General features: G+C 45.5%; 1 protein-coding gene across 1 annotated transcript in view; it reads right to left on the bottom strand.

Annotated features, from left to right (window-relative positions):
* Positions 1-27,422, bottom strand: part of snd1 (staphylococcal nuclease and tudor domain containing 1) — a 143,941-nt gene that overhangs the window by 30,478 nt on the left and 86,041 nt on the right. Inside the window, exons 17-18 of the mRNA XM_079184164.1 lie at positions 24,493-24,681; positions 4,878-5,019 (exon numbers count right to left, since the gene is read on the bottom strand). Coding sequence (XP_079040290.1) covers positions 4,878-5,019; positions 24,493-24,681 — 331 coding nt within the window. The remainder of the gene's footprint in view (positions 1-4,877; positions 5,020-24,492; positions 24,682-27,422) is intronic.

Here is a 27,422-nt window from a genome sequence, read left to right as displayed (position 1 = left end):
AAGTACCGCCAACTGCGCCGCAGCTGAGGCTTGAGGTGGGTAGAAATGTGTGTGTATGCGTGTGTGTGTTTTTCGGTCAGGGCCCGGGCGGGCCTGCCTGCAATCCAGCCCAGACAATTGGAGTGGCTAAGAACTCGAATGAGGCTGCTAACTTGGCAAAGAAACCTCTGTAAGAATGTCGCCCAGTGATACAGTTGGTGAGCCAGGAAGGCCTCGCAGGCCTGAGTGTTGCATCTTACTTACACACAGAAATCAGGTGCGTATGCAACACACAGGGGGGAGCAGGGGATAGGCAAGCACACGTCACATACATGGACCACACACCGTGCACAGGATTACGTATCTGCACTAAGCATCCGATTCATCCCTCTAGCTCTAATCGAAACCTCCCTAAAGTCGTACTCTCGGTGGAATTGGTGCACAGCTTATGAGTTTTTCGGGAAACGAATACTCCTGTACTTTATGTCTTTGATTAAAAAAAAAAAGAATAATTTAAAAGTCGCAGAGCATCCAATGCTCAGGATGCAGCCATTACGGCTACACACCCATTAAGTCTTCGGGGCTATATTTAGCGAGGTTTTTTTTTTTTAATTACGTGGACTCCCCTCGCATAGCGGCAGAGCAACAACCATGTACGGCATTCCCCCCTGTGCCTGGAGAGGCCTCTGTCTTCTAGTGTCCAAGGTCACACAGATCTATGATGGCCCCCCTCTGACAGTAATTACACATCGCCTCCAGAGAGAGAGAGAGAGAGAGAGAGAAAGAGAGAGAGCGCAACACACAGAAGGAAAACAGGGGAGAGAAAAGAGAGAAAGCATTACCGGGGAAGAGACAATGTGTGCGAGGAGGAAAGTGAGACAATGAGAGATAAACGCACAGAGCAACAGATAAAGACCCTTAAAATAAACGGAGGATTAAAGAGTGCAATCCCTCAAGCTTCTCAGTGACTTGGAAAAAAAAACATTTTGAAATTAAATCACTTAGAGCTTGGGTAAAGATATCCATATGTGTGTGTGTGTGTGTGTGTGTGTGTGTGTGTGTGTGTGTGTGTGTGTGTGTGTGTGTGGGGGGGGGGGGGGGGGGGGGGGGGGGGGGGGCAGCACTTAAGAGTAATTAAATGGGAATAATTAAAAGGGGAAAAGAGGAAAAACACAGAGCGCTTTAGGACCCCCGGAGAATGAAAGATATTACTAACCGCATTTTTCTGCAAAATATGAGAATCATTTCGAAGATAACGGCACAGAGATCATTTCACGGGTCTACGTGTGTTCATTTACATGCAACAACAGTTGTGTGGCCTTCACCCACGACTGCCCCTCAGCAGACCACGATAAATAAATAAATAGATATCCTGGCATAGAAAATAGCCCGCACGGTTAAAGGTTTGGATATGGCTTTTACATATTTGTTGTGTTTTTTTGTATTTGTCTTCTTTATTGCTCTGTAACAGATGTACTTCTCACTTACTGTATGCTATTTACAACATCTGGAATCTTGCCCTACTGGAATGCATCATCATTTTTTTCTACCTTTTGGTCTTCTGTATGTGGCGCTCTCTACACACACCTGACCCACTCTACCATATCCCATTCTTCCTGGGTTGGAATATGTATTTATTTGTCTCTTAATGTTTTAAACACTGGTTTCTACCTCCTGCTCACATTATCATGCTACCTGGAATATATTTGTTGTTCTCTACTCGCTGCTGTGACAGTGTAATTTTCCCAAATCGAATCAATAAAGCTCATCTTATCTTATTGAAGCAACGGTTGAAACAAAATGGGTTCTTAACTGCAGACGAAGAAATGACTATCAGTCCCAGCTGCATTTTAAATCATTTTTTGTTCCTATAAATACCGATAACGTCCATGATTGGTTTTACACGCACACATAAAAGCTGTTAAAAGTGAAGGAAATGGGCTCGCACCTACCATCAACGGCAACACATTCTCTCCTTCAAGTTACTCTCAGTGACGCTTGTTCCTGGCTTCCAAACTGAACATCAGGCGAGAACTCAAGATCTCAAGGATAGTCAAGGACTCCTCAATGAAAGGGTTCAGTTTTCTGGCAAATGGAGTGCTGGTAGGTGCTGCCAAAAACACTGACTGCAAATTTGACTCTGATCTTAGCCAGTCAATTTTGTAATAGGAGCGGAGAACATGGGTAGGTGTTGTTGAAGTGAACAAGCGAACTCGCAGCATAATGTGGGTCTAAGGAGGTCGACTTCTGATGAGATGCATCAGGAGAGTGTTTATTCAACTCTGTGGTAAACTTGTTGATTGTATTTGAATGCTGCATGCACTGAGGGCAAAGTGTTAACACAACCTCCCGAGCCGCAGAAACGCTCCACAACGGCGCGTTGTATTTTGCTCAACTGCGGTGATGGTCACAGTATTGTATCCATCTGTAGCCGCATTAAAATCTGAAGTGTAAGCATTTGTTTTTTTTGTTCTGAATACATGATTTGTTCGAGGTTAATTGTTCTTGCCAAAGGGGGGGGCTGCACACGCGGGATGAGAAATCTCATAACACATACACAAAATCCTATTTCTCACGGTGTGGAACATCAACCGCGGCACACATTTGAACCCTTCTATCGTTTAGAAGAAGTGTTATGTCGTAATCAGTTGCAGTCACAAGCGTATTTATGAAAGTCAGACTCTGCTTCCGAGCTTATGAGAGTATATAAATTCCTTCACTTCAGATATTGAGGGAAAGGGGAGAGAGAGAGAGAGAGAGAGAGAGAGAGAGGGGGAGGGGGGGGGGGGGGGGGTGTGGAACATGTAATGATATTGCAAAGCACTCAGCTTGTATGATTTTACAGGCCCTAACACTTTGATGTGCTCTTCAAGGGGTTGGTATGACTTAATGTAGCTTTGAGGAAGCGTCAGCGAAAATGAAAGAGACCAAGGGAGAAAAAGAGATGGAGGACGAGGGTGGGGGGGGGCAAACAACGTGATATGGAGGGAGATGAGGAGGAGGAGGCCGGGGTGAGGACTGGTCAGGTTGCCTCCCTGCTGAGAATAACACTTTTTTTTTTTAAACTAGCTTGTAAGCCTCTTTGGTGGAAAAACTCCAATTAAAGGGGGAAAAATAAATAAAAAAGGCCCCAGCATTGCTGGATCATCTAAAATACAAATAAAATAAAGCCTTTATTGGAGAAAATATTAAATAACTCACAGCTTTCCTGTCAAAATACACAGAGCAGCAGTATTTTAAAAAATGCAGTTTGTGTACAATTTATTTAAATGCAACACTTCGGTTGCTGGTGAGAAAAGTAGTCGGTAATAAGTGCTGTTTCCCTGATAGATATCAGGGATAAAGAATCAATAAAGCTCTTTAAATTCATACCATAGGGGAAATCCAACACGTTGCGGCTTTATATACTTCCTGCTGACAGTTCGTGATGCTGGAGGCCGTAGGTTAACATGCCACGTACTGTACATTTCAGCCTCTTCCCAGTGATAACACCTTGCACGTAACCTCAACATCACACTCCTGACTTGCAGGGGAGTGAGGCTGAAGTAGCCAGAGGAGATGTAAAAGGCTTTAAATGTAAATCTACAGCTCATGGCAAGAAGATGAAGAGCAGATTGTTTGTGCACACTTAGGCCTAACACCTGGGGGGGGGGGGGCATTCAAAAGTACAATTGAGGGCCAAATGTTTTTAACACTCACGTGTGTGACTGGATTAGTATGGTGCGAGTGATAATTAGGCTCAGATTGGCAGTAAATGAAGGCAAATTAATTAATTACAGCAAAATAAGAGGTGGCCAAAGTCAATTTCATGGCCTCCGACAGTCGACTCTGCCAGTGAAGCCAGATGTGCGGGGCCGGCTGTGAGAGGAAGGCCTCCGCATCCTTTACTGCTCCCCGCACACAAACTGGCAGACGATGAAGGGACAGTGGACCGGCATGTCGGCTTCAGAGCTGTTCCAGATAGTTTGTGAGCTCGGGGTTTTTGGTGTAAGCGTGACAATGATTGAGTCACAAAATCAGAGGTGTCAAGGACAGGTTGGTTCAAACGTTAAAACTCCACCAAGGATCATTATGGCTGGACCACATTTCTCTGAATATCACTCTGAAAAGAGAAATAAATTCTCTCATTATGCGGACCTTCAAATATTGACTAGTGTTGCTTAGTTACTGTTTCCTTGGAAAACATGCTGACAACAAACTGCTGTGTGTGTGTGCACTTGTAATTAAACACAGACATACGCACACGTACACACACACACACACGCACACGCACACGCACACGCACACGCACACACACCTTGATTTTGATATCGCAGAGGAAGGCCCATTAAGTATAATAACCAAAAGATGGACCGTTACCCAGAACAACCAGAATGGGGGGAGGCATTATGTGTGCATTCATTCATGTACATACACACACACACACACACATACATATGTATTATAGGATATATATACACACACACACACACACGCAGACGAAGCTTGTCAGAGGGAGCAGCCATGTGAGAATACTAGGGATTGTTAGTTTTCCCATCTCCAAACTTTTCTCTGCCTTCCTCCCCCCCGTCGTTGGTGACAAGAGGGGCTGGTGTGATTTATTCCTGTCATTCAGTAGTAACAACAAGTGGGACGTCCTTTGTTTGGTCTCTGATGGCGGGAGGGTTGCTGCAGCAAGGGATGAGGTGAATGTCAGAGTGGCAGAGATAATGGCCATTTCTAAAGTCAGCGTGGTGTCGGATTGTGTAGGATGACGAAATACCCGTAGTAGGATGGAGTAATACAACAGGTTTACTACTTCCCATTTCAATTACACACTTAATCCTGTGTCGAATTTTGTCTATCTGACAAATATCATTCAGGCATTCTTTCACACACGCACACAATCATTAACATACCTGTCTCTACGTCCTGGGTGTAGAAGTGCAGGGTGTCGCAGATTTCGGTGACGTATACGGCTCTGTAGTTGACCACTCGCTCCTTCTCTTCCGTTACATACACAACCTCCTCTACTGGTTTCTCCTCATAATTGGCCCAGATCTACAACACACACACACAAACACACAAGGGGCACAGACAGGTCAGTGACTTGCAGCAAATGTCCGATCAATTGAGACATAACAGTGATCGACACTTTGGTGACTAATGACTTCTTTTGGTCACATCTTTCGGAAGAAGAAAAATAGGGATCGAGGAATTCAGGAGTAAAACAAAAATACACGATGTCCCAGCAACGTCTCCGTGAGTTTCAATGCACGGAACTCAACTTTGGACACTGGACATGTCCGGCCATTAGCTCCACTTTGTCCTCAATGTGTGTGTTCCTGTACTTTCAGCTATTTTTAAGAGGCAATTTGAGATTTAGTCCTTTAGAATGGCAGCAGTTACGCAACACGAGGACATTTGAGCCGGTCTTTACTTCTTTAAGTGGCCTTTTTTAGGGTTCAGACTTGGGTTAAAGTAAGAATTGGGCAAATACCAGACTAGAGGTTAGCCATGTAGTGTTAGTGATAATAGGTTTGGGAACTAATATAGTCAATGAGGTTCCTCACAAGCATAGCTGTGTGTGTGTTTAGCTGCATCCTTTCTATGCTGCATCAAGGTTACTTCTCTTTCGGCTCCCCAGGAGAAACAGAGGGCAGGAGTCTCATTAGAGAGAAGTGCTTTGCCTTGGGCCACATATCAAACTGCATGGATGTCAGTGTGTGTGTGTGTGTGTGTGTTTACAGAGTGCAAGGGATGCAGCAGAAAAAGAGGCTGGTTGTCAAGACTGCATACAGGCTGTTTGTATACAGCTTCAAGTCCAGTAATTGTATTGCACACGTGCAACAACACAGGACGGTCGGGATGAAAGCGAGCTAATCAACTCCCTGCAGATGAAGGGGAGTGAAGGAGACGTACAGGAGGAGACGGGGAGCGAAGATGGGCGGGGATCTCAAAAGTCAAAAAGTGCAACCAAGCTTCACAGTGCTCTAACTTCTTGTGCTGCAGCAGCAGCAGCACAGCTTGTTACCGTTCCTTTCTGCAGGCTATTTGGGAAGTGTTTACTTTTAAAGGTTACAGAAGGAGGGGGGAAAAGAGGCAGACTGAGACTTTTTTATTTTTTTAACAGCGCAGTGATATTAGCCAATTAGGTTCTGGCTAATTATTTAACTGCATGGTATCATCGAGCTAATTAGATTAGCTAGTTTTAATGTTGTCATTTTTCACTCTGCCTTAGCTCATCCGCAGAGCTACGCTTGTGTTAAGGCTTAGTTAATCACACCCGAGGCTTTTTTTTTTTTTTTTTATATGCTTCAGCATGCTAAGATTATCCTTTTACCTCATTGATGTGGTGATGTACAGTGGCAAGGGTGTTACAGTAGCAAACTGTGTGTGAGTGTGTGTGTGCGTGCGTGCGCCAGCGACAGAAATTGTTCAATTAGATTTGAAGAAATAAAAAAAAAAAACAATAGTCACCATGGAAGAATTGCTTCCAACTGTTACCCATGAAACAAGTGACAGAATAAGTGAGTGTTGCTGCCCTGCCTAGCCCCCAACAAAAGACAGGGTCATACTACCCAATTACATTCAATTATTCATCCCACAACGCTGCAAAAAGGAAGAAAAAAAAAAAGGAAAAGAGCTGCAGAAGAGAAGGGAATAAGGACGGAAGGAGGAGGGGAAAAAAAAAAGCAGGTAGAATTTCTGGGGATTGAGGGCGAGCAAGGTTAATGAACACCGAAAACGCATCCACGCTTCGTAAACCCCTAGATCAACCAGGATTCTTTTTCTTTTTTTCTGTAAGGCATTAGGCGTGTGCATTATTAAACTTAACATACAGCCATATGCACACACTATATGCGCAGTCACAAATGCTAGAGAATAAACACGCTTCCCACATTGCAATGGAGCTGACATGGCTTTGGCTTTTAATCAAACCTGCAGCACCAATTAGGGAAGGCAAAGATTAGTGTGTCACCTTGTATTAGACTGGCGGCCATCAGTGTGGCACCTTTAGGGTAGCGGCAAGTGGGTGGGCTTACAGTGGGATTGGAAACCAAGCACAGCCGCGAGGCTTCATGTTGACCTCTGGCTTTGTGTGTCGAGTGTGGATGTCATTGTCACAAGAGGCGGGTACAAAGACCGACGGGGAAAAAACACGTTTGCCTCCTCGTTGAAAGTTCTACTTTCTGCTCTAACCCAATGTCGAACCTCTGACATTGCTCCTTGTATAGCTGTAGAGCTGCTTCCTCTAATTTCTTCGTATCTGTGTGAACGTGTGAATTGGGGCAAACGCTTACACAGGAGGCGTAGCGTTAGCAGCATGTTGGCATAGCAGCTTCAGTCTTCTGTCTGCTTTGAGTCGTGTTTATGTGCGTAAAGCGCTGCCTGGATTGATCAAAAGAAAGCCTGGTGAAAGAATAATTTAAGTAGTTGTAGGTTTTCCTATTTACAATATTTAATGTAAATCAATTTGTATGATTTGTCACCCACACAATTCACACAAACGTAAACATTGACCTAGTCAATTGACGATTGGACTTTTCTTCCTCTCCGCAATATTAGCATCTCTGTAGAGCTTCATCTCTTGTTAAAAGCACAAATAAGTGCACAGATACGCGCAAATACACACACACACACAACCGCCGCGCCCGGGGCTGATGACCTTCCGTGAGCAGCCAACCATCCTGTTTGTTCCACTTGAATGCAGGTATGTGACTGCTGCTCCTGCTCTGCAACTGCAGCCAGACGCTAGAGCCACCAAGCTGCCAGAGACAATGAGACACGGAGGGGGGGAGGGAGGGGGGGGGGGGGGGGGAAGAGAGAGAGAGAGAGAGAGAGAGAGAGAGAGAGAGAGAGAGAGAGAGAGAGAGAGAGAGAGAGAGAGAGAGAGAGAGAGAGAGAGAGAGAGAGAGAGAGAGAGAGGAGGGGGGGGGAGAGCGCGATAGAAAGATGGGGAAAAGGGAAAAGTGGCAGGCCATTAAGCTCAGGCTGAAAGGACAACAAGTCCTAATAATGGAGGCCGAGCTGAGAGAGACGGTAGGTTAGGCTGACCTTCACAACTCCTGAATGACAAAACACACTCGCAGCAAAGAGATGACGGGATAACGCGGCTCTATCGACGTACATTGGTGACTATCGGAACCACATGGAAGACATGTTCAATCACGTGTGGTCCGGTTTAGGCCTGTTCCCATTTCAACAATCTGTTGACCTTTAATTCTCTTACACATTTATTTCCTTGTTTCTTTTATCTTGCTATATCTACAACACAGCTTCCTCATCCGATTCTTCTTTTATTTTCAACAACACTATAAAATGAGAATACAAAAAAATCATTTAAAAAAATGACTTTCTAAGAAACCAGCCTCTGTACCTTTTAACAGCCTCTTACACGAGTGAAACCTGGATGCCAAATGTCAAGCGTCCCGAAGGAGAAATACCTCGTTATACCCAAATCCTCACAGCGCTGCACTGGTGGAGAGAGTCTTCACTTCCCTGCCTGGCACACCGGATACCTCGCTGACGGAGGAGAAGCTCTTTGACAAGTGCAGCTCTGCTTCGGAGCGTTAAGTAGGCTGCTGATTAGCTTAGTGATGATTTGTCAGAGTATTTTTTCGTAATTTGATGAACGGTGAACGACTAAGCAAGTGTTCTACGTTCATACAGTAGATTCATACAAGCACAGGTGGGTGAATACACAGACAGATGGATGTCTGAACACACACACACACACACACACACACACACAGTGCCAGAACAAGAGGGTGAGGGCTGGTTTGAACACCGATTAAAGGTGGCAGTGTGTCAATTCTAGTAGTGTGTGTTGATACAAAAATATCGCCACTGCTCCCTAAAGTACATACTATGCACTTTGTTAGCATGCAAGTGCCCCACTTAGTATAATAAAACAATAATAAAAGGGTTTGGTTTAAACTTCTAATTTAAGAGAAACATTCGTACGGTAGTTAAATATGAAATACTCATATCTTTGGCTTACAAGATGTTTTGAGCTGAATCTTTAAAAAAGTGTAAACTTCCATTAAGAACATGTGACACCCTTCTTCTAATTAAACTAGACACTCAGAAGAGAGCGCTCCTCGAAATGAAAGAGCGTGATGAGCGCTATTCTAAACTAGTCTTTAACCCGTCTCGTAGCTTCACCGCTGCACTCGCACATGTGAAGCCCTGGACAGCTGCCGTATGCACACGTCGCTGCCCAGAGATTCAGGCACACCTCAGTGGACAGCGCCGCTCAGCCCTTCGCAACCCGTGACAAACTTTTCTTTTTTTTTTTTTTTGCAGCTCCGACACAATGCAGCCGTCGCAAACTAGCAGTAACATGGAGTAATATGAGGGAGATAATACAGAGTGGTCTCTCTCTCTCTCTTCTTACATAATTCCATTGTTAATTCATTACCCAATCACACTTGGAGAACAATTGAAATCAATAGGAGCACGTTAGTCATAAGAGCGCACTTTGTTAATCAATTTAGCCTCCATTATATCCCCGATGAAGCCCCTTTTAGAGAGAATGGCTAATTAATTCAACCGAGGGCACGTTCCGCTCTTCTGGTCTCTCCGTGTTCACTTGTAGCATTTTCTTTTTTAGAAGCTCACATTAAAAAGGCTTAAAAGCTTCACGTGAGAACAGAAAGGGGGTCACATTTACTTACTGCACCATTCATTTGATCCTTTTCAGACGCTAGCACGGTGAGCTTCCCTCAGACAACAACACAACAATCAAAGAGAATTATTGGGGGGGGGAGTAAAGGCTGCATATTCAAGTGAAGAGTTAAACACGACATGAACTCGTTGTGCTGTAAATCCAATCCCTCCGGTGCTCCGTGTAGTAAAACACACTCTCAGTGCTTAAATCTATCCAAAGAGTGCTGCTTTATAACTCTGCCTTTATGTTCTATTTCAGTATGCAGGGTATTCCCTCCATCACACGGCGGAGGAAAGTTAACCCTGTAGTTTTACAACTAGCTCTCGTGTTGTTGGTATACAAAGTGAGAACGAGCTCATTAGAAATCTGCATTGGCGGCACACGTTCAGGTCGGTGCGGCAGAAAGGTGGAAGACCCTGGATGTCCTGTTGCTCCGTGGTGTTGTCTGTATTGACGAAGCCATTAGAGGTGGAAAATGATCAACGAGACAGACAATTGCTTCACTGAGGGGGGGCAATCTGCCATATCACAGCTGCTGGGATTACGCTGCCGCCTCTTAAAGTCACAGGAACCGTATTAGTAACGCTTTCCAGTGTATCTGCGGTGTGTACAGTATCAACATATGCCAAAATATGACGTTTATAATACTGTCTTAACTCACCATATTTAGGGTGCATGGGCAGTAGCTTGTTGTTTTTTTTGTTATCATCAATAATAAATATTACCACAAGAGGTGAAAGGTTAATGGCTGCAATACAGGAAGTGCTGTTACTGTTGACTACATGTGATCTGGACAAATAACTCAACCTGTACAAATAAATATTCCGCATAGGGCCATTTTACTATAAATATGCATCTAAATGTCCACACATCTTGCCCGAGTGACAGGCGGACTCTACCAGGGTGCTCCACTCTGATTTATTGACGGTTTAAGAGTTCATCTGAGGTACAGAGATCACAATGTACGGGGACACAACAGACAAGTTGTCATTATTGATCTTGATTGGACAGTGAGTTGAATGACAGGTGTCAGGGTGGCCCATTCGCATCTTGCGCTGTAAAGAGAAAAGACATTAACCCGACGCAACAGCCTGGGCCCCCGAAGAGGCCCCGCCTCCAAGGTTAAGAGGGGTTCTTGGTACATTAACCCTGATCGTTCACCTTGTCGTGGCGCGATAAGTGCAAGAAGTAAGAGAGGGCCGGCCACGGTGGCGGGGAGGAGGATTGATTTACAGGAAGGCGGCGTTTTATTGTATGCAAGCTTCTTTTTCATGCCTTCCCCCGTGATGTCCTCATATTCAGACATAATGCATGGCAGCCTTGCGTCATAAAACATACGGACTGAGCTAAGCATACATACACGTGTATGCGCACAGAGGCACGGCCGTGGCCTTGGGAAGAATTGCTCCAGGTTGAGCTACGACGTGGTGGCGACATCGTTCCCGCCGCAGCGGGCTAATGCGGTGCGACTGCTTACGGGCCCTGCAAGGCCACGCGGACGCGGTAACGTGAAACGACGGCTACACACAGGACCTATTTGACAAGCTGTAAAAACCTGAAATCGCACAAGTATATCACGTTTGAGGAGGCAATTGGTTTCAACACATCGAGTACACACGAGGAATTCTAAAAGGCAAGGTATGAGACACTAAGAAGACACTGGAGGCGTGCAACTGATGTTATACTGAAATATTTCAATAAGGAAGGAACAGTATTTGTTTAAGAATTCTCCAATTCCTAAAAATGTTCAACTATTAACTTGAAAAAACACACATCCCAAGGAGACGAGGCTACACAGACTCTGGTTTCGACTCTTGGATACACCGACCACCACTGGAACTCAATCAATCCTAATCTCCTTAAAGAAGAATATTACAAAATAAGTGTCCACTTTCACATTCCGAGCCAAACACACAGAGGGGAGAGAGAGCAGGAGAGGGGCCGAGGGATGAGTCTCTCGGATGTGGTTACTTAGCAGATAAATTATGCATTGAAACTGCACAGGTGGCGCGGGACAGGGTTTGTAGGTGAAGGGAGGGAGCCGAGCAGCTGGGGGGGGGGGGGAATTCATGACAGGAACGGAGGAGCGAGCTAGGAAGAGCGGGGAGAAGAAGAGAGAAAGAGATACTGCCTAGCTTCATATCACAGCCAACAGATGTTCTCCCATCACACAGGCAGCAGGCAGGCGACGGGGCTGCTCAACCCCGGCTTACACGGCTAATATGACCCCCTTCTCGTGGTGCCACCACACACACACACAAACACACACACAACAGTCGAGGGCTCGCAAACGACTGAAGGCCATCGGGATGCTAACTTGTTACACTTTTCTTTTTTTTTCTTTTTTATCATCCACTTACACATGTTGGGAGCAGCTCTGTCGGCCCGTTGACAATGAAATATCTTATAAAATATGTTTATTTATATCGCGCTGCTCAGAAGCAGACGTAACGTAAAGTGCTTCACAATAAAAAGACACACAAAAAAAAGCAATTAAAATACGAGACAACTCTGGCCACTGATGGGAGATTGGTGATATGTGCACGTGAACTTAGGGGGCTTTTTTTTGTTTTTACTGGAGCAGCCATTAACAAGATGTCGTCAGAGCAAAAACAAAAGCAGCGCTGGGGAATAATCGTGCAATCAAAGCCGGCCAGCTGCAAGTGCGAGGGCACATCATGCAGACACTCAATCTTCAAATGGCGTAGACAGAGAGGCAGAAAGAAAAGAGCGAGAGAGACAAAATAATTAAGCTGCAGCCATGACAAACAATTTGTCTGATTGTGTATCATGATAACCTTGGTTAAAAAAAAAAAAAGGGAGATTTGAACAAAGGGAGGCGAGCACTTCGAGCGTTGCTTGATTTTCTGTTTGATAACTAGGGTTGCTTGCCCTGCGCTGATTTTGCATTTATTTTTGCATTATATGTGTTGTGCCAGACGCCTTGCCCACATCTCCATGCGCTTGTCCTTCACTTTTATTCTGTGTTGATTGTGTGAAGTTCCGCCTCTTTCTATAAATACGCCCGCCTGGACCAGCGGCATTGCGGGATAAAAGTGGGCTGAAATGAACAACGAACACACGACATTCAAGTCCACCTAGTGTCACGTGTCTGTAGTTCCTCTCATCCCTCCTCTGTAACAAATGTTGACCAACTAACGCATCATTGATTGTTGCTTTTGATCGCTGGAAATGATACAACTTAAAGAGAGACGGAGAGGAAGAGGAAAAAAACGGGTTTAATGTAGAGCGATTAAGAAATAGGACTACCTCAATGTTACAGTGTACAAGTATGCAATTAATAGGCAATTAACCAACTTTTTAATTAACAGGAGAGTCTGTCCAAGCTTGCCAAAGTGTTGCCATGACGACTGGTACTCCAGAGTTATCCTTTTTCTCTCTCTCGCTCTCTCTCTCTCTCTCTCTCTCTCGCTCTCTCTCTCTCTGTGTGTGTGTGTGTGTGTGTGTGTGTGTGTGTGTGTGCAGGACTTCTGATCACAGCCTCCACTACGTCGTTCTTCCACTTCCCAGAGAGGTTAATATGGATCTGGCTATGGCGATGGAAAGTGAAAGCAAGAGGGAAGAGAGGAAAATAGAAGGGGGGGTGTGGGTGTGTGGGGGGGCAATATCACACCACAGGTAGAGCTCCTTGAAGTCTCTGAATCGCTGCGCACATCTCGCAATTTGTGAAGCGATTCAAAGGTCTGCCGCCGCTCTCTCGTGAAGAGCAGCTCTCCCGGGTTCCAGAAACAACGGAGCTAATGAGCATCCTCGCAGGACTGAGGCAGAGACCGTCGTGTACGTATGTCGCGAAACAAATCTGGTGACACAGGCGTGTAATCAACACAGCCAATCACAGCCCAAGATGGGGGTTTTCTGAATCATTCTAAATAATTATGCGACTCAACCGTCCTCAGTGTGTCAATTTTTCTCCACCACTGTAGAGTCAAAACGCTGCGGCCCAAGAAACATATTGGAACCACGCTGACGCACGGATGAAGGAGCAGAAATGAGCAGGAAGGGAGCGCGAAAGTGGGGGAAAAAAGACAGAAACAAACGAGGGGCGAAGAGAGACTGGTACAACAGCGGGAATGGGAAGTGCAGTGATGACGAGAGCCTGTTTATGTAACTGTCTGTCCCTGAGGCATGAGAGAGAGAGAGAGAGAGAGAGGGAGAGAGAGAGAGAGAGAGCGACTCTGTAGAATGCACAGAAACACAAAACTAGCAGAGTGGTCCCATTCTCTAGATTTATAGTGTTTACTGCGGGCTAACCGACCAGGAGGCTGAACACAGTAGCGCTGGACTGACCTAAATGACTAGTGGAACATTCAAGGATTCATCAAGAATTATCTCAAACCCGGAAAAAAAAAAAGTGTCATGTTGGTGACAAAGAGGCGCCAGAGGAGGACAGGCACTGAGTTATTTCAGGTAGCTTGTCCGCCCTGTTAATAAACCCTTCCGCCCTCTTAGTTTGACTGATGAGATGGATTAAGCCAGACACACCTCTAATAGTCAGCCAAAGACAAACACACAAAAGGGAACACATCAACAGCGCTCTCACAAACTGTTTCTTTTAAATATTGTTGGTAATATTAATGGTCTAAATCAAGTAAAAATGGAATGTATGGGTTTGAAATGATATACGAGAGTATTTAAAAACATAAAAACTGTATGAAAGATGCTTCAGAAACTCCCACATCTCTCCCTGCTTCCTTTTTATTCATCCATCTATTCCCCTTTCCGCATGTCAACGCGCTCCAAGGTTGACGGCCCATGAAAAAGGACCCATCTATTTTCTATTAAGGGCCCGCCGTTTTCTTCGAGCTTTAACAAACATGTTGAATGCCTTTTCCACAAACCCGCAACTGCAGTGCACTGGCATTTTATGACTTAACTAGGGGTCACGGGAACATATTTCATTGTGTCGGACAGTGTGACAATCCCTGAGAGGCCACTAAAGACACTAAAATATGAGTCGCCCAGATAAAACCTCCGCTGACGGGCATGGCCCTCTTGCAGTTGGCAGGAATGTGGCTCATAACGTCCCCTCGTGCTGGTGACAATACAGGAAAAGCACAAGCATGTAGGGTAAGAAACAAGAGCGAGCCGTCGTTACCCAGAGAGCATTTTTAAACATGCACTATGAGACAAACGAGCAGGAGAAGTTCCGTCTGGTGCTCGTGGACAGTAGAAGAAGAAAAGAATTGCATCAATGAATCGATGCACTTAGCATTCTCCGTACAGAGAAAAGGCATTAGAGAGCAGGTGAGGTAAAGGGGAGAATAATAAATAGGAGAGATGTTGAATTAAAGAAAAGAGAAGGATGGGAAGGATAGTGGGTACTCCAGGTGTTGGAGCAAAAACACATGAATGAGAGCTAGAAAAAAAAAGTGAGAGAAATGCAGAAGAATGAGAGCCAGTGGAGAAGCTGTCATGAGGCGAACAGAGGAAGGAAAATAAATAAGCAAATGCATTTAGGGGAGGAATTGGCTGCTCAACCAAGACCGGTCTGCCAATGTGTGCAGGACTCAGTGTCTGTGAGCAGGTAATAAAGAGAAGTGATGAGGCTCTAAGCTTCTTCTCTCCCCAGTCTGGCTTTAGAGTAGACCGATCTGCCTCGACCGAAGATGAATCTAGAAGACGGCGTGTTTATTAGTCTTAGAGTAACAAACAGCCTAAATAATAATGCATATTTAGGCCAAAGGTGTCGGAGTCCTTTTAGGTGACAACGGGCCAGTGGGGGCGATGTCAACAAGGTCTGATCGTAATGCCGTGGAACGCCTAAATGCGGAGCTCATTAAATAGGGCAAGGTTTGAAGATCCCGACCGGCAGAGCGAGCATTTAAATGGCGCCCTCAAGAAACAAATATTTAGCATTTCATTACACGGCAGAGAAAAGCGAGGGAAGTAGGGAGGGGAGGGGAGGGGGGGAGCAAGGGAAGGGGTGTTTCACTGCCGACCCATATTAAATGTAGTTAAGTGTGGCTCCGAGCAGGGGCCCTAAAAAAATGTCAAAGTGTGGTTAAATGACCAGAACTTACACAGCTTTTTTTTTTTTTTTTTTTACTGTTTTCCTTCCTTCCCCTGATTAAACAAGGACGATAACAGAGGACACCTGAAGCAGGGAGAAAAACGTGCAGACTTGATGTTTTCACAGCATCTGCCTGATGACTCCAAAAATAAATAAACGTCAGTTATCTGTGGGGGGGGGGGGGGGGGGGAATGTCATCACGGCTTGTGTCCGTAATGGATGTTCACATGAGCGGCGCGGCCGATACATCATGGCGGGGTTTGTCTGTACAAACTGCTGCAAGGTTACAGGAATGTCACCAGCACAGGCTCATTCAGTGATTGATCAAATGCATTACAGCTTTAAAAGTATCGAAAGAAAATATTACAACGAATAGATCAATACAATACTGAATTGAGGCGGTCAGCCACAAGCGGTCCTCAGCAAACCAAGTGTAAAAGTGTCTCCTTACAGTGTCCCAGGAGAACAAATAATCCCAACTCCAGTCAGTGCGTGTCCTTCACACGCACACGCGTTCATCAGCAGAGATGGTGGAGAAATTGGGGCAGAGGAGAGAGAGAGAGAAAGGGAAGCCCCAAGATATAAGAGGCAAGGGGACGGGGAGACCTGGGGGTTTGTGTTTTTCCCGTGCGGGTGGCGGAGCCGAGCATGTGTTAATCAGCCATAATGCAACGCACTATGTCATATCACATTATGCTCTCCGCCAGCGTTTCACCTCCTCGCACTCCTTTCAGCCCTCTCCCTCCTCCTGTGGCCTCCGCCCTTCCTCCCGAGAGCTGAGGGATTGGGTGGGGTTTAGCAGTTGGTTGGGTGGGTGGGTTGGGGGGGGGGGGGGGGGGGAGGGGGGGGTGGCTGAGTTTTTCTGCAGTGATGAACCAGAGGCAGCCGCAAACTTGCCCCCCCGAGGACCTCTGCTAAGAGCCCGCAAGAATCCCGTGCATGACTGGAGAAGGGAACGCACAAGGCCAAGGACATACAGACGAAACGCATACAAAACGCATGCGCAGGATCATGTGCATAACAGTGAACACACACGCGCAACTTAAAGCAAATAGACAAACGGAGCGAGGACAGTAAGGACCATATGCACACTGCTGCAACGACCAAGCAGCACGAGTGCACACACAGACCAAACACTGCTAAACAAAAAGGCCTACTTCCTGTTCATATGCTTCATCAAGTAGAATATTTCATCCGAGAGTGTGTGTGTGTGTGTGTTGCTCAGGATTGTCCTAATGTCCTTGAGGCGGGACGCATTTTTTCAGATGACATTTTCAAAGTCAGCGTGTAATCCTGCAACTCATGTAAATGTATAATTTAGCATGCAGAAGGTGAGACTGCTGAGACGGACGCGCTTCATTGAGTGCGTCACGTATCGTTTTTTTTATTTTTTTTAAAGGCTTCTTGCTCATCAAAACGAGTTTGTACGCGTCAGTTTGCAGGTGACTGCCATGCGCACGGATGCACAGCTCGGTTTGTCGAGGGAAGAGAACGAGGCCGATGAAGACGGGAAGAAGAATGTTTGCATGTGTATTCACAAGACTGCAAGTGGAGCCGACAGACTGCTGAATTTGCAACTTGGAACTGGGGGGGGGGGATAAAGAGGATGAAGACGGGGGAGAAAAAGAGAAAGAGAGAGAAAGAGGACTGGGGTTGGGGTGTAAATAACACACATCACTGGGTCCACTGATCTCTTTCTGTCTCTCTGCCTCAGGGCACCGAGGGTCCAGCTCGCCGTCTACAGTGGGGGGGGGTGTCACCGAAGTGTGTGTGTGTGCGTACATCTGTGTCTGCACATGCTCAGTGTGCCCGAGTAAGCGGGACAGTTAGAGTATGGTGTGTGTGTGTGTGTGCACGTGCAGCGCCTCCCTCCATCTGCAACATAGTTTGTTTGTTTGTGTGCAGACGTGTACACAGCGACACCGACAATCACGTTGTGTAATCTTATGGCCGTATGAAAAGAGCCTCCGTCAGCTCTTTGCTGCAGCGTGGTAGGAGGCTCATTTTGGGCGCGCGGGGGCGAGAGGAAAGATGAAGGCAGGAGTAAACTCACACACTAAGATTATGGCATAGTAAACAAACGGGGGAAAAAAGATAAATGGTATGCAGCACACGCGTCTGCACACACTGGGAGTTGTGTGGTATATAACAGGGCGTACCGTCCTCTCCATCTTTTCCAGAGATGCGAGGTCTCACACGGGTCACCTCTCCCATTGTGGCCACCCTGCAGGGGATGATGTCCCCTCGCTGTGATCCCGCTGTCCTTTCACACTTGACAACAAACCCTGCAACCTTCGTCGTGCCCGCGTATTGACACGCTGGCAACGGGGCCAAACGTTCACGCACCCAAAGTGTTGATGGTTTCCAGGATGGGATAGGGTCCCCTGAGCCACGGATAGTAGTGTTAGGCTGTGTGTTAAAGGGCGTCGCTCGGTACCGCCAAGCTCTTTTTTTATGTCACTTTAAATAACTCCGAATCGCACCGTCGCTTTAAAAAAAAGAGCACAGAAATAGCTGCTACAAATGATGACTTGCCCCGTGAGTCGTGGAACTGTACCAACCTGTTCTTTGCTACTTACAGTTAGAAACACTGTGTTCCAGTGTGTCAAAAAGATAATGCTGACCCAAAGAGAAGCCAAGACCCTGTGTTCAATTTTCGAAACACAAGTGAGACTAGCAGAAATAGATTGCCCGCGGTTGCACGGCTGATGTACTGGAACTTTTGGCACAGTTTTAGCCAGTCATCTGAGAAAGGGCAGAAAAACGCAAATCACCAAGAGGCAGAGTGATTCTCCCGGCCCTCCATCTTCGAGATAGCTGAGCTAAATGCTGCTACTGATACTATTTTATTCTCCCATTAGTTTTTCTGGTATTTTAAAAAAGGGCCTGTGCACATGGTTGACACTTTAATACAGTGTATAACTAAACCCCGTCATTAAAGAAACAGTACTCGTAAAGACTGAAATAGAGCTACGGGCATTAGATTTATGTACATTAATATATGCAGAGCGTTGATTATTCTGCCCTGTAATTCACAGGTACATAACGTGGGTCATGTGACTTGAATCAGCAGTCTGTATTGTGCACGGTCTGTGTGTTTTTGCTGAAAGTCTTCAGAATACATTTTAGGCCTCGTCACTGGAGGAAACACGGTCAGAGTAAGCAAAACAAAACCCAAAACCTTTGTTGGCAGAAGTCCAAGTTTACCAAATCAAGACGAGGGAGTTTGCTCGACTTGGAGCTTCTTTTCTTTCACCCAAAGTTTACTCATTTAAAGCCCAACAACAGACTATTCTGAATCTTTTCCACAAAGGAATTGAGGGAAACGCAAAACAAGCTGAGCTCGCTGTGACCCTGAAAATATAACCAAAGCTGCAAAGACATATTACACTATGCTTAGTTAAGCATTCCTCATTATCCAGTTCCAACCTACGGGGCACAGTGTATTGGGCACAAAGAAGCCAAGAGAAGCAAATAGAAATTTCAGTTTTTAGGTATGCGTTATCAAAGACACACTCTAAAATCTACCTATAGGCCTTATAATATTAATACTCAAAAATGACCAAAGTCTCTCCTCAATCCTTTCAGATGGAGCTGGGACATTTCATTAGACCAGACAAGTATCCCGCCTGGTCTTTAATTGAATATCACTTCCCGTCATGGATCATGCGGCCTCCGTTTGTTGAATCACAGGGCAACAGTGACTGCAGTAAGCAATAGATGGAGCGATAGGAGGGAGGGATGACGATGGAATGGTAATACAGGTGCAATCTTCCCGTTTACCCCAACAAAACGCCATTAGGGCGCAATTCTTTCGCGAGGCCTAATGCAATTTGTGTGAGAAAAAGTAATAACGGTAATGATTTCACGTTCGCCCCCAAAACCTGAATGCGGAGCGAGCACAGCCAGGGACCAAACACCGAAACGGTTGAAGTTGAGATAAAATCATTTGCAGGAGCAGCAATGGGATTTGGCTAAAAGAGATTCTAAATGGGAGAAAGTGGGTAGAGTCAGAGAACAGAGTGAAATATACTTTATTTCATTTGAAGCTACTTTAATAATAATCCACAGCGTTTCCTTTCCCACGATGTTGCCTTAGTGACTGCCACCTGCTTATTTCACTACGGGAGGCCAAGAAAAAATCGGAAGGAAAAGAGAAAAAGATTGCAACCCAGAAAGCATTTCAATGGCTTCGGGGCTTAGGAAAGCACTGAGCATGGTATTAATAGCGAAGGGACCGTCATCCGTGGAAAACAAGAAAGGCCGCTTGGGTTGACTATTTACAGAAGACGGAGAACAGGCCTGGGTAACAGAAAATGGCCTTTGATTGCATGAATCACGTTTCTCGGGATAGAATGCCAACCGTGGCTAATCCTTGAGAGTGAGAACAAACTTCCTACTGCCTGAACTCAAAGACACGAGTCTATCAGCTTTGCTTAGAAGCCCAATTATCTCGACTCACCCACAGCGTGTTCCTGTTTGGCCAGGTGTGGGGATGTGCTGACTGGTGAGAAGACACACTTTAGATGGGAGGACAGGGAGATGTTGCTTATTTTTTTTTTTTTTTTTTTTTTGCACACTCTTTGGTTAGATGGCGAGGTGTTTGGCTTACAAGGCAAGCTGCGCGGCCCTCGAGAGAGCCAGCCAGAGGCAACTGAAGTGAATTAAAAAGGAAACAAAAAAAAATTGCAACGTACTGATAATCGGACTTGCTTACAATGCTAGTCGGCCAATCACGGCAAATCAAAGTGCTGCGATTTGCTTTCGGAGCACAAAAACAAACGCTCGGCCTGAGCCGTGCGTTGATGGATACTTGTGATCGGGCCCTCGGGCGAAGTGACAGTCAAGTCGGCTGAACTTGCAACTTCTGGATTCCACCAAAAAAAAAGCTGAAACACGATTATGTACTTCAATCATGCTCCGCCAAGGACACGTCACCCGGATCAATGTCACAACGATGCTGCTTCCAGTACTTTGACGAGTGTCTTTGATGGACGGGTGGAGTATAAGGAACAGCAGCGCGGGCTCCTCCTGGGTTTATGCTTCCCAGGGATTTTTTATTTTTCCCTCTCAAAAAGGGTACGAGTCATTCAAGCTGCCTCACTCACACCGACCACAATCCAGGCCAAAGAAGGAACCGTCCTCCACGAGACACACAAAAAAAACTGGAAGGCAGCTGAGGGGAACAAGGGCATGACACGGGGCATCTGAGAAGACATTAATCCGGTTAATAAGGAGGCATTCAAAAGATGATTAATTGAACGAGCAGTGGAGAAAAAAAAGAGAAGGAGGGGGTGAGGGGTGTGAGTGAAGTGGGTGAGCATATGCGAGTGCACTGAAGAGGTTAAAAAAGAGACAGTGTGCTGAGCGGGGCTGAAGGAAAAGGGGGCGGGCAGTGATGAAAGGAAGAGAGTCCTGTGACATGAGATGTCTTTAACAGGGGTTGTCATATCCTCTTTCTCTCGCCATTCACTCTCTTTTCCATCTTCCTCTCCCTCCACTCCGAAACCCATCGGAGTGCGTTGATCTCCTTCAAGGTTGGGTAATTACAGGGTAAAAAAACCCCCAAAAAACCTTGCTCAACAGAAAAGCACAGTCTGGTTATTATTAAGGACCCATTGTTGACTCTCCTGTTCATAATTGGGCCACTGCCATTACGAGCATGTGTCCTTCTTCTGCCTGGTAACAGCTATTATGTTATTATAAAAGCTCAGACTTGCAGAGACTTCCCTCTCATCACAGCACCGCCTCATTCTATTTCATGTCGTTTTGTTTCTAAAATGTCCTTTTGAGGTACAACTGAATATTGACAGGCTACACCTGATCGGAACCTGAATGAAAGCTACGGCGAGAGTCTCTGCAGTCAAAAAAAAAAAAAAAAAAAAAAAAAAAAAACACCCGCTCCCATCCCACTTTGAGCCAAACTGCTGCTATCTTGTCAAAATGTATTTTACTCAGCTGCAGCGTGGGAATACTGGAACATCATACGAGTCGCTGCAGTGAGTCGTCTCATATCACAAAGACAGAATGCAGCGGTTGTTTTTTTTTGCAACAACTCGTGTTTGCAGAGTTGCCTGGTAAGCAAGAATTTGTTTTTCTACCCCTAGGAGCATCCATCGCAACACAAGAATGCTTTGCAAAGAACAGGCAGGAGATTTAAGAAGAGGGCATGAGCGGCGCTTGGCAACAACCTGCTCATTGTGAAAAGAACTTGAACAAAAGTTAATGCGGCGTCTGTCAGGTTCTGTGTTGTAGCGGAATCGTGTTAACTTCGGCGCCGAGAGCACAACAATGGGTTCTGACAGGGCGACACACTTTAGAGAGATTTATGTAAACAATAGCTTAGCTATAAATAAACGTAATGGGGGAACAGAATTAGGAACGCGCCCGGGCCTACAACTTGAGCCTTCAGCATGCGTTTGCTGTGACGACCGTTACTAAATATTGTTGCTGATGCGTGAGATTAAAATCTGCTGAGCGCTGGAAAAAGGCTCCTCCTCGAACCCTTTGGAATGCTTCATTTAGAACACAATCACTTTGTCCCATTGGTCTCATTGTAGCAAAAGCTCATATTCACTTAAGTCACTCGACCTAAGCAGTTTTGGTTCAGGATGCTCCTGCAGAAAGGCCCGATCCCTGTTGTTGCCCTGGCTCCCTGCTGGACCACCGACGCAAACTTTTCTTTAATGAGTGCGTATGTGTGTGTGTGTGTGTGTGTGCGCGTACACACACTCACACACCCTCTGAGTCCACTTCATTACGACAACCTTGTTTTGTTGTAGGGACGCCTGACACAGCAGTACCACTGATGTCTTCCATATCCACAGCCGTAGGGCCAGTAAAGAGAGGGCAATGAGAAAAGAGGAAGAACGGGAGGGGGAGGGGGGGAGGGGGGGGAGGAGATGCGATCTGCCCTACCTAGCCTCAGCATCCCACACACAGACAAAGACCAACCGATGACTTCAAAAGAGAGAGACAGGGGGGAAACATTTTTTTTTCCAAGCGCTCAGCTTTTCTGGAGATGGTCTCTACGGGTTAATTAGAACAGCGAGTCCCACCTCATCTGCCTTCAAGTTGCATACGATGCATTCGCGCGCACATACAAGCAACTTGCCTGTGCTCCGTTAGCACAACACACACACACTCTCTCCACTGCACCACACAAACATGTCCCGGCTGCGGTTGATCTGCGCACCGGGTGCCCGTGGCGAACTAGCATCAAACATAATCAGCGTCCATCTGGTGCCCCCGCACCTCAAGTCAGAACCTTCGTGGTGGAAGTCCGTCTGCCTCAACGCCGGTAAAGGGGGTCGGAAACCAGGGGGGGGGTGGAATTGGCAGATGTGTCAGGAACGTGGCGTCTCGCTTACGGTCAGATTTAACACGGCGGGGTCGGTGTGCTCACATCGCTGGCAAGAATGCTCCTTTTTGTTTTTGTAAATCCAGGCAAAATGTTCACCTGCGCACCGCTCTGAAGATCAGTAGAGTTCTCTTTCACCACTTTGAGAAGATGTAAATACAGATGGAGGGCAGCAAGAAAGGAGAGTATGAACTAGTGTTATGAAAAGTATTGATTAAGTATCGAGTCTAAATATTTGGAACACTTCAGGGGACTTATTTGATGCGTCATCAACATTTAAACTCTACACCCAATGTGTTTATGATTAAATTGTTTACTAGAGCACACAAGAGTAAAGTTACTAATAGAAATAGCCTCTTAATTCTGCTCTTAAAGTGCACCAGATTGATACATTTAACTTTTAAAGGAGGAGCATCCACCCAACACAGTCTCACTAACTCCCGTGGGAAACACTGGCCTTGTTATGTTTACCCTTCATTAAAAATCTAACATGTTATGCCCTCAATGTCACGGCGGTTTTCTCCTGCGCTTTCCAAAAAATCGATATTTTTCAAGGTATTATATCAAAGTTAGATATTGCAGTATGGTGACAACACTAGTAGGAAACACACTAACTATGAACATGACAGATTAAAGAGAAGGGGAAAAAAGAACACGGCCCCATCTTGGCTCTGGCAATACATCAGGTTTATTATGGGTGGAAGAGGCATTTGTGTCTCCTTAAGGACCCAAAATAGGTAGAAGTGAGTGGACGAGAGAGCGAATGGGAGAGAGGGTAAAATAAATATGTTACAGAGATAGAGAGAAAGAGGACAGGGGATGACAGCTGGCCGGGCGCTTCATGCATCTGGCAGGGGTGACTCGTGGCGCCATAATGAAAATTCGGGGCGAGATCAGGATCAGTGTGAGAGACGCGTCCATCCATCAAAAAGGACTCCCATTGAGGGAAGGAAGCCGCAATGATAACGGGGGGAAATGTGTGGCTATTCTCACCCCCTGATGGAGCATCTCCACATTACTGTGGCGTTAACTGAAAGGTATTGCCTGCATGCTATTCATGCACAGCCTGTTTATTTCTCACGATTGTTTGGGGGTGTCGAGCTAGATATTTTACCTTCATATGGATAAAAAATAAAAGCTCCGTTTTGTCTTAATGGAAGCCAAAGGTCGCAGCACCACCTGTCTTAATTGGCTGTCAGGCTGATGGGGGGGGGAGGTTGCCTTTGACAAGGGCAGTGTGTGGAAGTTTCCTAGCGATAGTAAAGTTGCAGTCGAGGGAAGAGTTGGTGGTTGGTGGAGCTTTACGTTTCCTCCCCTCGGCTCTGATCCTCATTCCCGTTGACTGCGTCTTTACCTCTACTAATGAACCGCTAACACACGCTGACGGCTAGTCGTGCAACGTCATCACGTTGATAGTGTAAAGAGGAAGCACAGTAGCTGCAGCTCTTGCAGCATGCAGATGAGTCTTACCTTCTCTTTCCTCTCTCGGCACGCGTCCTCTGCTGAGACCAGGGTTTTGTAGTAGGCGCTGCGATCTGCCGTGAAGTGGACCTTGGACAGAGCGCTTTCCACCAGCGACACCGACAGATTCACGCCCTCGATGTGCAGCCAGCCAATGAAGTTCCCCGCTTTGTCCATGCTCTCCACTTCAACCTCCACCTGGAACAGGAGAACAGAGCGGAGGGGCCAAGTTAGTGTTGTGTGCTCCAAGATTAGGTTGGAGATTCAATTACAGCAATGGAGTGACGGTGTGTGTGGGTGTGTGTGTCAGAGTTTTAAATAGGAGCAACTTCCGTGTCAATTTGCAAACACTAAAACGCTCAACTGTAGAAACCCCAAAGGTCTGCACAAACAGCACGAGTGGCTTTAAATTAGTGTTGCGTATGCACTTCAACAATAATTAAAGAAATATTGCCGTTTGTCATGTAAATCATTTGCAATTAGTGACAGCAAAGTTGCAATTCCCTTAAGGCAACAAATGAGCGCAGTGAAAGCGCTAACCCTGCTGACAAAGTCGGAAAGATCTCCCAACATCTCCCACGATGGACTAGAACCAAATTCTGCCTATTCAGGCTAATTATCTATTCATTACATTTTGTTTCATAAGTGATGGACGACCGGGGGAAAGAAGAGAGAGAGAGAGAGAGAAAAATCAATCGATTTCTTTTTCTTCATCCTACTCTAAAGCCTCAGTCAGCGAGAAAGTGAGAGGGCAGGTGTGCGGTGGAGATAGGGAGAAGTCAAGCGATTAAGACTCGGGCTGCTTAGCCCTTCAGCCACAAGGGAAATCTGAGGGGAATTAAGTTTGTAAACTGCTCGGCCTTGTTCTCAACTAAAGTAAAACGCTTCCATTAATGAATGCATAATCTGCTCTTTTATTAAGCTCAAAACTGACAACCTCGGCATATAGCAGCGACGTACATATATTTCCACTTTCTAGTTGGCAGAGTGGAAAATGACTACAAGGTGCGACAACAGTGGCAACAATGAAGACAACAGTGGCACATCAATGCCTCAAAGAACAAAACAAATGTCTTATTTGTATATATCACGTACAAAAGTGTTTTTTCATTATATCATAATGTTAATAATAATGAATGTACTTGTCTCTAACATGTACAGGACATTCGTCTATCTCTCAGGTCCCGACCGCGATACAATCTAAGTTCAGTCATACCTCATCTGCCTCCGTTTAATCTGCTTCTTACCCTCCTTCTCCGCTATCTCAAGATACTCACCCCATTTTTGTTATCTGTCTTTGTCTCTAAGTGCAGAAGCAGTTACGTAACGAGGCTATTACAGCAGCACTGGTCCTCCGAGTGCCCGAATGTCAAAATGGGCGAGTGCTGAGAAAAAAAATAAAAAAAAAGGGCTAGAACGGCTAGAACCTACTTAACTGTCACCAACTGCCACGAAGGCAGCAAATCACGAAAAAAAATAAAACAACACTGACAGCCAAACAGAACGCTCACACACTAGCTGGGGGGAAAATGGCAATATGGAGGGGAAATAAAGAAAAAAAAAGCTCCAAATAATCTTTGAATCCTCGAGAAGAACTGCACACTAACCGTTATCACCTATCACATATAACCGTTATCACCATGAAAAACAAAAGTCATTTTAGCTGCCGTTGTAGAACGGAGTGGAAGACGGTTGACCTCTGATCGGCAGGTGAGGTCTAATAAACGCTCATCAGCTGAAGTAGTTTCATCACGGTTCAGAGGGGGAAATTACACACTCAAACGTCCCATCTGCCTGTTTGCTTTCCATATGTGGCTGATGATTTACAGTCCTCCTGTGGAAGCTCTCCGCATCATTCCACAGAGAGTTCGGTGAGGATGCAGGAAGCTATCTCGAGGTCAAGGAGATATTCTCTCTCTCTCTCTCTCTCTCTCCTGCGCACCCATACGTTTGGCTCGAGGAAACTAGAAGTGTCCTGTAACAACTAGATAAATGTGATGAATGTAACGACCATGTGGAGAAATCACAGCAGGACAAGGCGCATCAATCACGCTTTCAATGGGGTCAGATGTAAACATGTGACATGCAGAGATGACGAGAGAGAGGTAAAGATACGGCGAGGGGAGGGAACGGTTTAAGTTACATTATTGGCAACAAAGATATGTTTTTCGATCATTATAAAACTTAGAAGTCTCAGTTCTCCCCAGACCACTTGTCATTTATCATACTGCCAACCTAAAAGAAAGAAAATGAGCCGCCTTAGTTGTGGCGAGAGTGTACACATTTATAATACACACACACACACACACACACACACACACACCGTGTTGCATTACACTACAAGCAGACATTTCAGCTAAACTAATTAGTCATTCGATCCAAAACAAGTCGCATCTGTTGTCGTATTTATCTTCATAGGATAGAGTCATACACAGACTGAAGTCAAAAAATGATATGTAAATGATAACCCTTGGGTGGCCAATATCTTGAAAGCATCATTAAATAAAATGAAGCTGGCGTCCCACCAGGCAGTGGGGAAGAGATGAGACGCGCTAATAGAAGGGTCAAATGGGAAATTGAGGAGGAACATGTGAATTCATAAAAGGAAAAGAAAGTGGAGGCCCAATTTTCCGCTGGCAGATTAAGATAAACTTGGAGAGGCTGTAAACTCGTGGCAGGATTGCAGAGTGTTGGTACAATATGTTGCACTTAATTAGAAAGATGGATCGACAACAGCTCGCTTATCCAGTGAGCAACCATTGCCAATAATGACAACTTAATGATTCCTAATCTGCTTTAAGGCGGTTTAATTATTTGTTGATAGTTTGTTTGTTTTTTAGATATAAAAAAAAAAAAAATACTTGTATTAATTACTCTGCCGTTATTGAGCTTTGTCCGTGTTTAAGTATTTCTGTTTTTTTAGATAAAGGATACATTAT

Source organism: Pholis gunnellus (assembly GCF_910591455.1).
Source record: "Pholis gunnellus genome assembly, chromosome: 22".
Classification (NCBI taxonomy): Eukaryota; Metazoa; Chordata; class Actinopteri; order Perciformes; family Pholidae; genus Pholis; species Pholis gunnellus.
This window is presented reverse-complemented; position numbering and strand designations above follow the sequence as displayed.